We start from the raw sequence: 15,600 nt of genomic DNA, 5'->3' as shown, positions 1-15,600 counted from the left end.
TTGATATAAAAAATAAAACATGTATTGAAAATATAATATATTAATGTAATAATGAAAATATTGGCATATATCCACTAGACTAACCTAACCAAGCCTATTTGGGTTGGGTTTGGGCTGAGAATTCCTAGCCTAAGGTTGGACTGGGTTAGGGTTAAGGGAAAGGAATCTTGGGTTGGGATAGGGTTGAGCACCAACCCAACCTAACCCAAACGCCTACCTCTCAGCCCGACACCCAGGTATGATCCACAGCCGCAGAATATATTAAGGATATATCGTGCCAAACAACCACTCTCCCAACCATATATTAAGGTCAAACGCCTAACTCTCTTAAGAATATATTAAGAATATATCAAGCTTGAGATGATTGAAGGGACCATTGATGTCTGTTACTTAAATTCACTGTCTAACCATTTTGAAAGCTCATTTTAGGCATCCTCTCAGTAAGGGAGTTGACCGAAATATTACGTTGACCATAGGACATGAAACGGTCCTAATTGAATCCCTACCATTAAAAACTTTATAAGAGCCACGGAATGTTTATTTTTAAGAGTCACAGAATGTTTATTTACCATCCAACCTGTTGATTAGGTCACAATTATATGGATGAAGAGACCAGACAAATGTTAGCTTGATACAAAACTTCTGTGGCCACGAAGGTTTTTAACTGATTTCCACTGTTTCATGTATTATTGTCCACCTAAGATTTGGATCTTCTTCATTTTTGGGATAATGCCCAAATTAAATTTTCAAAACGGATGAACGGAGTGGATATAAGGCACATACATCAAGGTGGACCCCACGGCGAGGATCCACCGAAGCCGCGCCTAGACAGTGTGTGCGTATGGATCTTCGTACTCCGCAATTTCTCTCTCTACCGGACTAGTAAGATGGCAGGGATGCGATCTTCCGATAAAACTAAGCTCTGTCGGCCCCGCAGAGATGTTTGTGTTATATCCCCTCCCTTCAACATCAGTTCCCCAGATCACGTTTGGACAAGAGCCCAAAAATTAATAAGATCCAAAACTTGAGGGGCCACACCAGAAGAAAAAAGGGGGAGTTAAACGTTCATCTCCAAAACCTCTTTCACCAAAGTTTCTGATGAGGCTGTTTTTTTGTGTTTTCCCTTTATCTTAACTTACGGACAGGTTGGATGGCATATAGAAATCAAGGCTGGTGAAGGAATGTTTCAATGGTGAACGTTCAATTCCCGTTGTTTCTTGTGGTGGGGCCCATTTGAGTTCTTAGCTCTGCCTAAATTTTCGGATCACGTCCTAATATGCGTTTATGAAACTGATGGACGGAGTGAATGTCATACAGACATCTCGGTGTCCCCACAAAGAGTAAAGAGGATGCCTGTAACGGTGGTTACACGAAATACACATCCAGATTCCAGACTATCTTCTCCCATGCAATTCACGTGCGCTGCGCTTTTAAAAGCGAGGGACGCAAAGGCCAGCCGCGAGACGATAGATTAAAGACGCGGCATTTTGCCAACCCCGTAATATGGGAGAGATCTGAGCCATTCAACAGGTGGGAACCTCTAAAAACATTCTTCGATTTTTTTTTTTTTTGAAAGAGTAGACTATTTTACTCATCAACTGGGCCACACAAGTCTGAAAAAGTTAGTTCGTAAGAGAAATAATGAGCAAAGTTTTATTAATTGTATATCATGTGTTGCCCTCTTGATGATTAGATCAAACTGATTTATAGGAAGAATAAATTTCATGATGTACCCCACCTTTTAAATGGACCAGATCTCTCGTATGTGTGTAAGAGTGTCACATGCGCCGCGAATCGTCTAGTAAGTCCTTCCTGCGCAAATCACCTCAGAAATTCTTCTCTTTTTATAAAATATCACACTGCAACATTCATTTATGTCGTACTGGAAGCGGTTGGCTGGTGTACCATACACCACCGACCTGGCTGGTGTGTGTATGTTATACAAACGGTTCAAAGGAGATCAAAGTTACATGAGACCCACAATAATGTATTTATTATCCATACCGTTCATTCATTTATATAGATAATTTATGAGTAAGATCCAAAAAAATGAGTCATATACAAAGCTCAAGGGGACCACACCACAAATGCAGTGGCAATAATGATTCTCACCGTTAAAACATTCGGTAGGGCCACCATTCCATCCAATCTGTTCGCAAGGACACACAGACCTGGATGAAGAGGAGGAAAAATATTACATCGATCCAAAACTTCTGTGAGGTTTCAATGGTAAACGGAATCCCCTGCTTCGTTTTACCTTGTGGTCCAATTGAACATTGGATCTGTCTTAGTTTTTGGTTTAAATCTTATGAACAGCTCTCCAAATAGACGGACGGTTTGGATATAATATATACCTCATGATGAGACCCACAGAACTTAGTGACGTCAACACATCAGCCCACTCGGTGGTACGTGGTGCACCAGCCAATCCGCTTCTAATATTTGAAGATTTTTCACGGACCAATTTCTCGACATTGCACGGAGGCACTAGGGGCGTACACCGAGTCAAACGAAGTCGAGCTGGCCTCACTACCTCAGCTCGAACTTGACTCGGCACAGGTCTCGCGCCTGACTGGCTAGCTCGGGTCGGTCCAGTCAACAGCTTGGGCCAAGTTCGAGCCAATATTATCATTGAGGCATTTTCACAAACACCTGAGCTGTAACTTTAAATATTCATTGTTTTACAAATAGAGACAATGGTTTTGCAGGTATTTTCTCAAACACCTTTTAAGTAATATATAAATAACACAAAAGAACAAAAAAATAAAGAGAAAAAATATAGTTGTTTCATGTACAAACCTTCCTTGCCACCTTGTCACCAACCATATTTCGTTAAGTCATTTTATCAAACAGTTGGTGAGCAACATCAATGGCAAAGTAACCGAGTCACTGAACTAGTTCAATTCGAGCTGGATTCGATCTGAGTCGAGTCAAGCTGGGGCTGCTCGAACTCATTTTTGAGCTCAAAAAATCAGCTCGACTTGACTCGAACTCAGCTTCGAATCGAGCCTTTTCAAGTTGAGTTGAGCTAGCTCGGTTCGTGTACACCCCTACATGGAGCAAGTAAAATAGGGCTTCAGTGGATTGCTAGATCCACCCCCAAAGTGAAAGTGATGCATGTTGTTGATGAAAATATCAGGTTCGTCCTCTTAGGCCTTCGTATACCTGCACAGAGAGAGGGCAAAGGAGACCCTGGCTTGAGCAGGGGACCCTCCGATGCCAAAGTCAGGCCTGGATTCTGAGTCTAAGTGTATTGAGAAGTTTTTAGAGAGAATTTTTTTCGTACCTCTCAAGGTAACAGGGGTCCCTCTTTTATAGCTGCTGGGGCATTTAATCGCACGAGGATTCTCTTCCTGATATTGTGCGCAGGATCTTCTCCTGGTATCACGGAAATAGGATCGTGCCCATTTCGAGCCTTCATCCGATCCCGTGAGCTTCGGGCCCGGATATCTTATCCCAAGATATCCGGGATGAGGCTTGATCCTGCGATGGTCGATCTGGTAAGGTGGTCCGCCCAACGCATGCCCGGAATGCTGATGAGTCGTCCGAACCGACTCAACCTTTGTCTCAGTTTGACACATCCTTTGGTGACCCGTCCGAACCGACTCAACCTTTGTCTCGGTTTAGCGAATCATGTCTCGGATTTGACACATCCTTTGGTGACCCGAGGCATTAAGTCCGAGTCTGCGGACTTGTATTTTTTTGCCCCCAACACATGTGATTACATCCACTCGGTCCATATGCATTGAAAACTCATTTTAGAGCATGATCCAAAAAACAAAACGGATCCAAATTCCAAATGGACCATAGTATAGGAAATGGTGGTAATTGATTATTAAAAACTTTTTGTGGGCTACAAAAGCTTTAGATCAATATGATATTTGTGTGGTCTATTCATCTAAGTGCTGTTGACCTTATCAATAGGTTGGATGGAAAATACACATTCTATAGAATCTAAGTTGGTAAAAATTTGGGGTGTTACAACTTCACAAACTATGCACGTGCCAAACTCGAAAGTTGTTGAGAATTCAAACAGGGAAACATGGGAGTGGATTAGGTGTGGTCTGGCATCACCTAAGATATTGCACCCCCTTGAGTGTATGTCTGATTCTGCTTAGTTGAGGAGTGGAAGAATGGATTTATCGGTCGGATCAAAGTGAGTTTCGGGACAACTGCTGTTTGTGGCCAGTTATCGACAGTTACTGCTGTTTTCTATGGCATAGTCCAGCTGAGAATGGGATCTAATGCATTTTCGGTTCATGCTCTAAAATGACCAGTAAACAGATGGACGGAGTGGATACAGAATGCATATACGAAGGTGAGCCCCACTGTAAGGATCGCACCAAATATGCTCTCACAAAGCCGTGAGCAGGGCGGCAGTGCACCCAAAAACCAAAATGTGAGTCTCATACAGAACTTCGGTGGCCCCAAGAAGGTGGAAGCGGATTGGCTGGCGTACCCCACACCAGCTATATAACTGCTGTAAGCACGTGTCGTGCGAAGACGATCACTGACGCTCCTGGAGCTCTCAATTGTACCGACGGTTAAAAGGAGATCAAAGTTACATGGCCCCAAAGTGATGTATTTATTATATCTACACCATTCATCTATTTTTAGAGATCATTTTAGAGCATTATCCAAAAAATGAATCATTTACAAAGATCATCTAGACCACACCACAAATAGCAGTGGAGGTAATGATTTTCACCATTAAAAACTTCATAGGCCCGCCATAATGTTTATTTTCTATCCAATCTGTTCATTAGGTCACAAAGACCTAAATTAAGAGGAAAAAAAATCATATTCATCTAAAACTTCTACGACTCCAAAAATGATTTCAATGGTAGATGTTCAATCTCTCATTGCTTTTTTCAATGTGGTCCACATGATGGTTAGATCTATTTTAGTTTTAGTCTCAAGTCTTAGGAAGAGCTCGCCAAATGAATGGACTATGTGGATAAAACACATACCTCATTATCAAACGGGCGTAACTGGCTGACATCGATAAAGCAGCTCTATAGCCGGTGCGAGGTACACCAGCCTGCTGTACTGGAGTGCGAAGATAGCACTGGCGCTCCTTGATTTTAGGGTTGTACCAACGGTTCAAAAGATACCAAAGTTACATGGCCCTACAGTGATGTATTTACTATATTTATACTGTTCATCTATTTTAGAGGTTATTTTAGAGCCTTATGCAAAAAATAAATAATATCCAAAAATTATATGGACCACACCACAAATAGCAGGGAGATAATGATTTTCACCGTTAAAAAATTCATAAGGCCTACCATAATATTTATTTTCCATCAAATCTGTCCATGAGGTCATAAAGACATAAATTAAGAGGGAAAAAAAAATTCATATTGATGCAAAACTTCTCTGATCCCAACAAGGGTTTCATTGGTAGACAGCCAATGTCCCACTGCTTTTTTCAGTGTGGTCTACTTGATAGTTAGATCTATTTTATTTTTGTCTCAAGCGCTTTAGAAGAAATCGTCTAATGGATGGACGGTTTGGATATAACAAATACCTCGTGATAAGACCCTACATGACTTGCTGGCGCCAATACAGTGGCTGTATAGCTGGTGTGAGGTGCACCGGCCAATCCGCTTCCCACTTTACACTGGTGTGGCCCTATATGAGTTTGTCGGCCTAAATGATCTGTTGCAAATGATTGACGGCCCAGATGTCACGCGCACGTCATTGTTGGTCCCGAGGCTTTTTGTGGCACGTGCTACAGCCTCGGGAGTCGGAACCAAACAAAGGAAAGAACCCAGCCACTACGCTCCACTTCCCATTCAGCTATTCTCTTTCTTCCTCGCAACCATGGCGATCCGACGGCCGGAAGTTGGGCTCCTGATCCCGATTGAACGACCCTGGCCTGATGTTGGGATGGCCACTCTGGGTGTCATCTTTCTCGTGCTGGTGCAGCACTCCTCTCCGCTACCGTTGAGACATCTACTCCGAGAGGTCGTTGAAAAAGTCAACGAATACGGACCGTTCATTGGAGTAGTGATGGCATACTCCGCGGAAGAAGAAGCTCTTATTTCCTCCGGATTCTTCACCCCTAACTTGCACGTGCCATGGGTAGATCTGTCTGGTAACTTCACTCATCCCCCTCCCCCTCACACGCGCACACACCGCTAGAATCCCGTGATGTCTCCTCCTCACACGTGGCATCTATCTAGACCATCCAAATGTGGCACGCTGATCAGGCGTTCGGTATAATTTTAGGTTATCCTCCATCCACGCTTCCCATGAGAGTGGCGTCTACCATCTCAGACACGAACGCGAGTTTCGTGTAACCCCTGTTACTAAGAACCCCTGTAACACAAAGCTCTATGGGGCCATTGCGATGTCCGTTTGACATCCACTCCCTCCATCAGTTTCTCCAGTTCATGTAGGATGAGATCCTAAAAGTGAGGCAGATCCAAAACTCAGGTGGACCGCACCAAGAGAGAGAGAGTGGGGATTGAACACTTGGAGCCACGGAAGTTTTCTATTGGCTGGCATTTGCATTTTCCCTTGTCCTCTAGTGAAAAGAAAGATTGGCTATTGTTTTTGTTGTGCGTGAATTTGGATTCAAGCACGTGGCCGTCGAGTAACCATCCATTCTTCTGATAAGCTCTACCTTGTATGTACTCGCCCGGAAACCACGCCGGTCCAGTCCTCGTGTGTAGTCGTGTCAATGGGATTGGGCCTGAAAATCAGAATTTTGAATATGGCCGGCCCAATGGCCCGGCCGAAACAGTTCAAAATCCTGGCCAAGGACTACCAGGCTCGTCCCGTTGACAGCCCTACTCATGTGGGACGGGCATGCATTGAATTGGACCCATTCACACTCATTTTTTACACATCTTTTTATTTATTTATTTATTTTAAATTACACATGCACACACACCCCCCACACACTCAAGCCGGTGGTGGGATTTCACCACCCATGGATACGCAAACCCTTGACCGGATGTTGAAACTCCTAAGAGTGTACCATTGGAGCAAGAGTAAGGATCCACCAAACGGCCCCTTGGTTGTCATGCTTAGTAGTAGTATTATTATGAGCAAGTTGTTATTTTTTTTTTACACATCTTTATAGACCAATAAGATGTCGTGTATGTGGATGCATTACAAGTTTAATAATGATAGCATCATACTCATGCCTGAAAATATCTCTTGTCTATTTTTATTCGGCAATACATCTTTCATTATAAATGCAATGGCATATAACCATACACATGCTTTTAAAGGAAATGAAGTGATTAATGAATTGCGGTCCTAATTCGGGTGGAATATGACCAAAGAAATGTGCTCAATACATATAAAAGACTCACCAAGACAAGGATCTTATCACTGATTTGGATTTGTTCGGTAAAATCATATCTCACAATCCTTACAAAATAGAAAATTTTCTCATAGATGGTTGGAGCTTCATGGTAATTACAAAGATTTTAAAGATTTGAAGATCGAATAAATATCTGAGCGGATGGAAACCAATGGATTGAAGCCCAATTTGGATCTAGTGGGATTGGTTCTATCGGTTCGATAAATATTCAAGGTCGCGATAGGAGATCTCTAAAGATGATCTATAATCAAAGTAGATATGATTAGATAAAACTCTTAAAATAATTTTCGATATACAAAAATCACAACAACCACGTTGGCAAGAGATTTAAAAATAGTTTCAGATTTACCAAGATCTCTTGTGGAAAGACCACATAAAAGCCAAGGCTACGAAGGATCTTGGACCAACAAAGAAACCTGACCAAGTTTTTACTGCCTCTAAAAGCTATAAAAGAAAAATGTAATGAAGTCATTAGGCCAACACAAAACACAATTTATTTTCATAACCTTTACTTTTATCTTTATCTTAGCCTAGCTTAATGTAGTCTTCGATTAAAGTACAATTGTCCAACGCCGTCGCTAGCATAAATATCCACAACCTTTTTTGGTTAGATCCAATCAATCAAATGTTTATTTGGACGATCAGATATTTTGATCACATTTGGTTAACCATTTGTATATACTGTCTGTCCATACAGATGATATATATATATATATATATATAATTTTATTTTATTATCTAGTTTTATTTCTTACTCTATCGATTATAATAAGCATCATCTAGAAGTTAATAAAAATTAATTTTGTTCTTATTCTTTTTTTGTTTTTGTTTTTCTTTATTTATTTGAGAAATATATTAACTATAATAATTGGTGAAAAAAAAAACTTTTAAGATACTACATAAAAAAGAATTCATTAAGACAAAAGAATCCTTGTCCACCCGCAAATCACTAATCGTTATTACAACCGATGGTTGATGAGTGTGGCTTAGTCCTAAAACTTGGTCTTAATTAATCCATGTCCGCGTTGAGGTTACCAACATTCACTCAAACAGGGAGTCGAGTACATATGTGAATCGCACACGTTAACTGAATGCAATGCTGTGCGTTACGGCGTTTGATTGAATTGAATTGCACAAACAGTACCATTGCATGCCTTTTTCAACCATTCAATTTCCTCAAACACGTACCACATTAGCACGTGTGATCGAGTATGATTGCGCTTGTCAATAGCCATGTTATCGAGCAGGCGTTTCATTTTCTTTCCACCTACGGATTGACCGACCGAGAGTCGTAATTGTGCGCTGACCGAACCTGGCCACCTACGGATTGACCGACTGAGACTCGTAAGTCTGCGCTGACCGAACCCGGTAACGGTCGGACGCGGTTTAAGCCAGCGGTGGCGAGTTGATCTCTTGGGCACTAGGGTCCAACCTCACGTATGTGTTTTATATCCACGCCGTCCATCCGTTTTTCAGCTCATTTTAGGGCATGGACCCGAAATGGAATTTTATTCGGTGGAAACACGTGACATGATGAGATATCAATTGGGGCCGATCATCTAGTGGGCCATGATGTCGTGGATGAAGCGTGATAAACCTATCAGACTATTATAGCCCTCGCGTTCTTGCGTTTTTCTATCCTCGGTTTGAGGGCCGTTGATTAGATGATTTTATCAAACCAATCAATGTTGTTTTTTATCCATACGCCATCCAATCAGTCACCGTCCATTGAACACATGCAGACATTGAAGCGGCTGAAAAGGTGGGCCCCACCTTGAAGACAGTGAGGCGCCAAATTCAGACCGATCAGCCTAAATTTCCTGCTGATGATCTCCAAGGTGGGCCCCACCTTTCCATCGGCTTGGATGGTATACACTTGCCCAATGGGGCAATAAACTTGTGGTCCGTTGAGATGGATGTCAATGACATTTGTCCCGCATCCGTTGGTACTCCCGAGATAAAATAGCCCCGTCCACTGACGTGGATACCCTTTTACAGGGAGCACGAGCGACAACTAGGCACGTGTACGGGACATCTGATCGTCCATTAGGTGGCCCTCACGGGCAGATGAGAACTGGTGGCCCACTTTTCTTCCTTTGGACGGTGACCAATTGATTTGGTGGTAGACAGGATTACCAAACAAGAACTCTGATTTGTTGGAGAGGTAATGAATTTCGTAATTGCTGTTTATCAGGAAGGAGGTTCCACATCGGCACCATTTCGGACGTGGATGTCATTTACGTTATGTCGGGGCAGCGAAGGGTATTCATTTTCATTTTATGTATTTATTTATTTTTTGTTTTTATAATGATTATGCACGTTCTAACTTACGGTGATTATCGAGTTGCGTGGGGCCCACCCATCATGTTGATGCCAAATCCTAACCACGCATCCGGTGCGTCCCCTATAGGCCTAGATACCCAAATCCAGCATGATACATAACTCAAGTGGGCCGCACCAGAGGGAACAATGAGGGATGGGGACCCCCTGGTATAAACTTCCATGTGGAGTGTGGGGTTCACCACGGTGTATCAACTCTTCAGTTGGACATACTAAGGGCCGGTTTGGATACCACTAAATAAGTTATTTTTTCTACTTACAATAATAGATAAAGTAAATTATTTTAAATAAGTAACTTTTTAGGCACTAGGAGACACTAGAGCTAGGCACTGAGATGAGTTAGACCGAGTTAGGGCTAACCCGACTCGTTCTAATTTAGAAAGAGGCTTTATTGGAATTCGACCTGACTCGATACCGAGTCCAAGATGCCTGACCCGATCCGAGTCTAGGTTTGGTCTAGACTAATCCAGACTGAGTCCCACTCGATCATAGATACCAAGTCAGGTCAAGTCGGCACCAAGTTGGATCGGGTGCAATGGGTATCCACATACTGAAATGATAACTCAAAATCTATATTCACCTACCAAAATTGCAACCTCTTCATCAACTACATGACATCTTAGATCTGAAATGTCATATCTGAGTGTTTTTAGTATATAGGTATGAGTTGAGTTTTAGATCGAGTTGAGTCAATACCAAGTTGGATTTTGGGCTGAGTCGAGTTACTGGGTGACTTAAACTCGACTCAATTTGAGTTTGAATTGGACAAAGTCAACTTGATTTCAATCAACTCATCCACTCAATTCAGAACGAGTTGGACGAGTCGAGTCGTCCCATGCCCAGCTCTAAGAGGAGAGACGAAAGAGAGGAGATGATAAGTATGTTATTTGCTAAACATATTTTTCTTCTTGATGAGCATAAACTAAGATAAGCTATATGTGGAATAAGTAGCTTATCTTAAGTAACTTATGATCCAAACACCCCCTTAAATCTCAGGTGAGCCACAACACGTGCATGCTACACATTGCAACCTGTGGGGTGTCCCACCCGAGTTTTCCATCACTATGTCACTTTACTATGCCCACGAAAGCTCTGTGAGCCTACTAAGATGTAAGTGAGAAATATATTCTGTCCATCAGTTTCAATGAGTTTAATGGGTCAAAAAAATGAGACAGATCAATTTAAGTGGATCACACAATTGGAAACATTGTGAATGGAAATGCCCACTATTGAAACCTTTCCTAGGCCCACAGTGATGTTTATATGCCACTCAAGCTGTTCATAATGTTATTATCACGGGAAAGAACTGAAAACACTAATAATTGCTTCATCCAAAGCTTCCATGACTTCGTGGAGATTTCAATGGGTTCTGAATTCTCGTTGTTTCCTATGGGATGCCCACCACATTTTTTAACTTACGTCCTAACACAAGGCGGCTAAATTTATATATGAAGTGGATATCACAATAGCATTGTAGAGGGCCCCACATAGCTTTCCTATTCTTGTTAAATGCATGATTTGGATTTGATACAAACGTCATGGGTGTGACTCACACGGCTTCAACATACGAGAGAAGGGTACCAATCCACTACAGAAAGCATTCGGTAGTATGCATGGAGAATAGGCAGAAGATGTTTACGGGCACACCTACCATACATGCAGCATGCATGTCATACATGCCATTCTAATCACAGACGCTGCAAGGTGCTAAAACCAGATCCATTGGCACATCCTAACACTCCATTTCCTTGCATTGGTACTGTACGATTGGCCTTCTTCATTTTTAATCGTCCATTTTAGGACGGCCAACTTGAATCAAACTAAACGCGGGAGCAGGATACAAACCATCGATAGAATGAGCCAGTATCTCTCTGATAAATGGGGTCAAAATGGTAGGAAACAAACCTCTAAAACTGCAAAAAGTAGGGCTGTCATCAGGGCTTGACCCACGGATAGGCGGTGGATCGGACCCTACTAACAGGTCCGAACCCAATTTCTTTGACCTGTTTAGAAATGAAGTCAGGTTTGTGTTTGACATTTTGGGCTCAATTAAAAATGTGTACAGTCAGGGTCTAAGAACGGATCAGATCCGAGTCTAGTCCACTTAATTTTAATAGCAATTTTATATAAAGACAAGGTATCAAGTAGGGCTGAAAGTCGGGCGAGTTGGGTCGGGTTGGTGCTCAAACCTAGCCCAACCCAAGGTTCCTATACCTCAACCCTTACCCAACCCAACCCAACCTCGGGTTGGGAATTCTCAACCCAATTGGGCTTGGTCGGGTTGATCAGGTGAATACATGCTAATATTTTCATTATTACATTAGTTTATTATATTTCAATACACGCTTATTTTTTGTACTTATAATTTATTATAAAGAACTTCATTTTTTTAAAACAAACAAGCTAAAACATAAGACAATTACTCCTTTAAAAGTCATGTTGTGTAGGACGCAATCTACTAGGGAGAGAGAAATCCAGCGCATCTCATCGGAAATAACATGGACCAATGAGACCCAACGGCCAACGGTACTGGAAATTCCCCTGCCTTCAACACAGATGATACACACTCAATTATAATTTATAAGTCAATTATAATATATAAGTTACTTATATATTGATCAAGTTCGGGTTAGGTCGGGTAACCCGAGAAATCAACATGAGCCCGACCCAAGTTTTATCAGGTTGGTGTTTGTATAGCCCAAGCTCAATACCAAGCCCGATACATCCTGCCCGAGCCAAACCAATGTCAGGTCGGTCACAAGTCGGTTGGGTTGAATCCGCCCAACTTTCAACCCTGGTATCAAGTGTGTAAAACATCCAATCCTTCCAATAGATTAAGTTCACGATGTATGTAAAGTCAGCTACATCCGCTCATGGAGTGGACCACACCTGTATTTTGCTATTTATTGATGGGTGGACATTGTTTTCTGTGATGAATAGATGAGACTTGTATTTTTCTAGTAGGCGGTGGTACCAACATTCGGATAAGGGTTGGATGTCACTTTCACTGAATATTTTATATTTATCTGTTGGGCGGAAAATGACTTGTGGCCCAACTGTTGGACTTGAAAGCTCTTATATAAATCAAATATATTATTTATCCTGGCAATTGAGTAGATTTTGCTTTTCACGTGCATAAGTAAGAAAGCTTGTTTACACCATGCAGGGGGGGGGGGGGGTGATTTCACCAACTGTTTCTGAAAATGGCCATATATTTTTAGGAGCAAGACATCCGCAATGAGTGTGTTTGAGTGAATATCCTTTTTAATTCATCTTTCTTCTACCTTGTTTTTGTAAATTCAGTTGAATGCAGGAATTACAGTGCAAATACTCATAGATGTCTTTGATGTTCGCGGAATTGTTCATTATGGAACTGCTGGAAGTGCCAACGATTCAATGTCATTTGGTGATGTTAGTGTGCCCAAGTTCGTCGCCTTTACTGGTTCTTGGAACTGGGTGGTAAACTACCAATACCCACAATTTTTATTTTTATTTTCCCACTATATCTTTCCAAGAATAACATAGACTAGCCCATCCATTTAAGACATGGACCGTCTGGATACACCGTCCTGAGTGGCGTACTCTTCTAATAGCCATGGTCCAATTTTTCGGCTATATGGTGTGGCCCACTGGATGAATGGTCTGGATTATAAGCTGACATACTGAATTGGGAAGACATTCTGAAGAAACATATTCCTTTTTTTTTTCCTTTGCATTTCAGAAATTCAATACTGCCGAAGGCGGGAATTTGACGGAACTGAGCTTCGGGACGTACAATCTGCCGGGCGGAGGCGAGAATAGGCTGGCAGAAGTGGAGTTCAAAGCAGAGGAATTCTACTGTGTTAACAGGTCCATGGAGGAGGTCTTTTGGCTTGAGATGGACACTACATGGTTTCAAATCGCTGGTCGGCTGAAAGTGAGTCATTTCAACTTACAAACATATGCGTGATTGCCTGCCATGGCCCATCTACTCGTACCATTGGATGACCAAGGCCATTCATCAGGCAGAATCCACTCTTGATTCAGTGGGGACCATTCATCCTTCTATTTCTACTCGCACATTTGAACTAGTTAGTCTAAGACTCTGCGACTTTGGACTAACTAGTTCGATAGCCAGGATTGGAGGAGGTTGTTGGGGAATTGCGAAGCACATAGAGGCGAATCAAGCAAAGTATACGCAAATGCACAACCAAGTCTGACAAAAAACAATCCACATTTTGCCTGAAAAAATTCTTACAGTAAAAAACTGAGGCACAAAGTGGATTACACATTATAAAATTAAAAATTACAAGAGATAGAGTATTACCAACTCAAAAAAGCCTCGAATCCACTTCACAAGCCCTATCTATGCCCTTGAAATACTGGGAATGAATTAGAAAACACTACAATTCTTCTACTCTCAAACCCGATTACACCCAATATATAAAATATCACAACCGGAATAGAAAATAACTCCCACACTTACACAACTCTGCATGCGATAGGATTTCGATAGTATTGACTACCCATCGAGGGTATGTCAATGGCATCCAACTTACTTTGATGACATCGAGTAGCAATACTAAAACATTTCAGCAATCAATATAGAATTTTCAGATTTTTTTTTGATGACATCATCCTGTGCTTGATGGCATTAAGTGATTTGTCAATGGCATCGATAGACCCTATTGTTTATAGATTAAAGACATCAACAACAAAGGCGATTCCCTCAATCCATCAATTTGAAAATTTGTAGAAAGTTGACCACACATTACTCCTCAATGCAATCTTGATCAAATGACGATGATCATTGCAAATAACATAAGAACAAGTATTATTGTCACTGAGACCTGGCCCTTTATACTCAATTTGAAGCTAGCTTCACCTTTCAATTGCAGGATTTGAAATTGCAACGATGTGTAAACGAAACATACTGCCTGCCCAAATCTCCCAAAGTAGTCATCGGACTGAAAGGCTCAACCGCAGATATATTCGTGGACAACGCCGCATACCGAGATTTTCTTTTCCGGAAATTCAAAGTCTCAACCGTCGATGAAGAGAGCTCTGCTGTTGTAATGGTTAGTGGATTATCACTCTAATGCAATTCAATGACGGAATTTCAGGCCAGTCGATCGGTAGGAGTTTTAGTGGGCCAGGTTAGCCAAACTCAAAAACTGTTTATTCGCTGGCTAGAAATTCAGGACCAAACCAGCCATCGATTACCCATGGCTGTGAGCCCGTAATTGGGCCCGAATGTGGGCCTGAAATTGAGAAAGGCCCACCAGAATCTTCATGTTTGTTATGTTACCCTTTTGCAATTTCTGCAGACAGCAATGTCTAGCGGGGTGCCTGCTATGGTGTTCCGGGGAGTGTCGGATTTGGCGGGTGGAGGCACTAACTGGACATCGACGAGCCTGAGTTCGATAGCGGCATCCAACAGCCTCACGGTTGCGGTTGAGTTCATACGATTGATCGGGAGTGAGAAGCTGATTGGCAGGAACTGAAGTGGGCCTCTGTTAATCCGTAGGCAGGCATCATGGCCGTTAAATCATTGAGATGTGTACGGATGGATTGACCACACGTCTTGTACTTCTCAATGTTTATTGAATTATGTAGGGACGTTTTGGGCTGTTTATCTGATAATAATGTGCTTCTGAAAAAGTACACTCCTGAAAATGGAATCATATTTCAGGCAAATTCTAAAGTCTGGTAACCTGAAAAAGGGTGAGAAATGAATTCTCTAAGGGGTTGTTTGGGGTGAGGGATTTGCGAAATCAATTTGAAATCTCTCTCCTTTGTTTTTCTTATGGCCTGTTTGGCCGGACCAACAGTATTAGGAGGGATGGGTTCGCAATATCCCGGGATATGCATGACGAGCCAAAAAGACCCGGTGAACTTGTCCTGAGATATAAGCAATCCCATTGATCTTAAAACAATCCACT

General features: G+C 41.9%; 1 protein-coding gene across 2 annotated transcripts; it reads left to right on the top strand.

Annotated features, from left to right (window-relative positions):
* The first annotated feature begins 5,694 nt into the window (after positions 1-5,694).
* LOC131233769 (bark storage protein A-like) lies at positions 5,695-15,396 on the top strand. Of its 2 annotated transcripts, XM_058230559.1 has the most exons (6): positions 5,702-6,100; positions 9,534-9,601; positions 12,983-13,138; positions 13,401-13,595; positions 14,557-14,736; positions 14,986-15,396. In XM_058230559.1, the coding sequence occupies exons 1-6, from the start codon at positions 5,827-5,829 to the stop codon at positions 15,160-15,162; spliced, it is 1,050 nt and encodes a 349-aa protein (XP_058086542.1). In that variant the 5' UTR covers positions 5,702-5,826; the 3' UTR covers positions 15,163-15,396. The 2 variants fall into 2 exon arrangements, with proteins under 2 accessions (XP_058086543.1, XP_058086542.1); XM_058230560.1 differs by lacking the exon at positions 14,557-14,736 and having other exon boundaries at positions 5,695-6,100.
* Positions 15,397-15,600: the final 204 nt, after the last annotated feature.

The sequence above is a fragment of the Magnolia sinica genome, chromosome 18 (assembly GCF_029962835.1).
Source record: "Magnolia sinica isolate HGM2019 chromosome 18, MsV1, whole genome shotgun sequence".
NCBI lineage: Eukaryota > Viridiplantae > Streptophyta > Magnoliopsida > Magnoliales > Magnoliaceae > Magnolia > Magnolia sinica.
This window is presented reverse-complemented; position numbering and strand designations above follow the sequence as displayed.

What these genes read in the sequence shown, in the direction of transcription:
- LOC131233769 (XM_058230559.1), top strand. Translation starts at nt 5,827, where the DNA reads ATGGCGATCCGACGGCCGGAAGTTGGGCTCCTGATCCCGATTGAACGA. An exon ending in AAATCGCTGGTCGGCTGAAA is followed by an intron (nt 13,596 to 14,556) that starts GTGAGTCATTTC and finishes TTTCAATTGCAG; the next exon opens with GATTTGAAATTGCAACGATG. An exon ending in AGAGCTCTGCTGTTGTAATG is followed by an intron (nt 14,737 to 14,985) that starts GTTAGTGGATTA and finishes CAATTTCTGCAG; the next exon opens with ACAGCAATGTCTAGCGGGGT.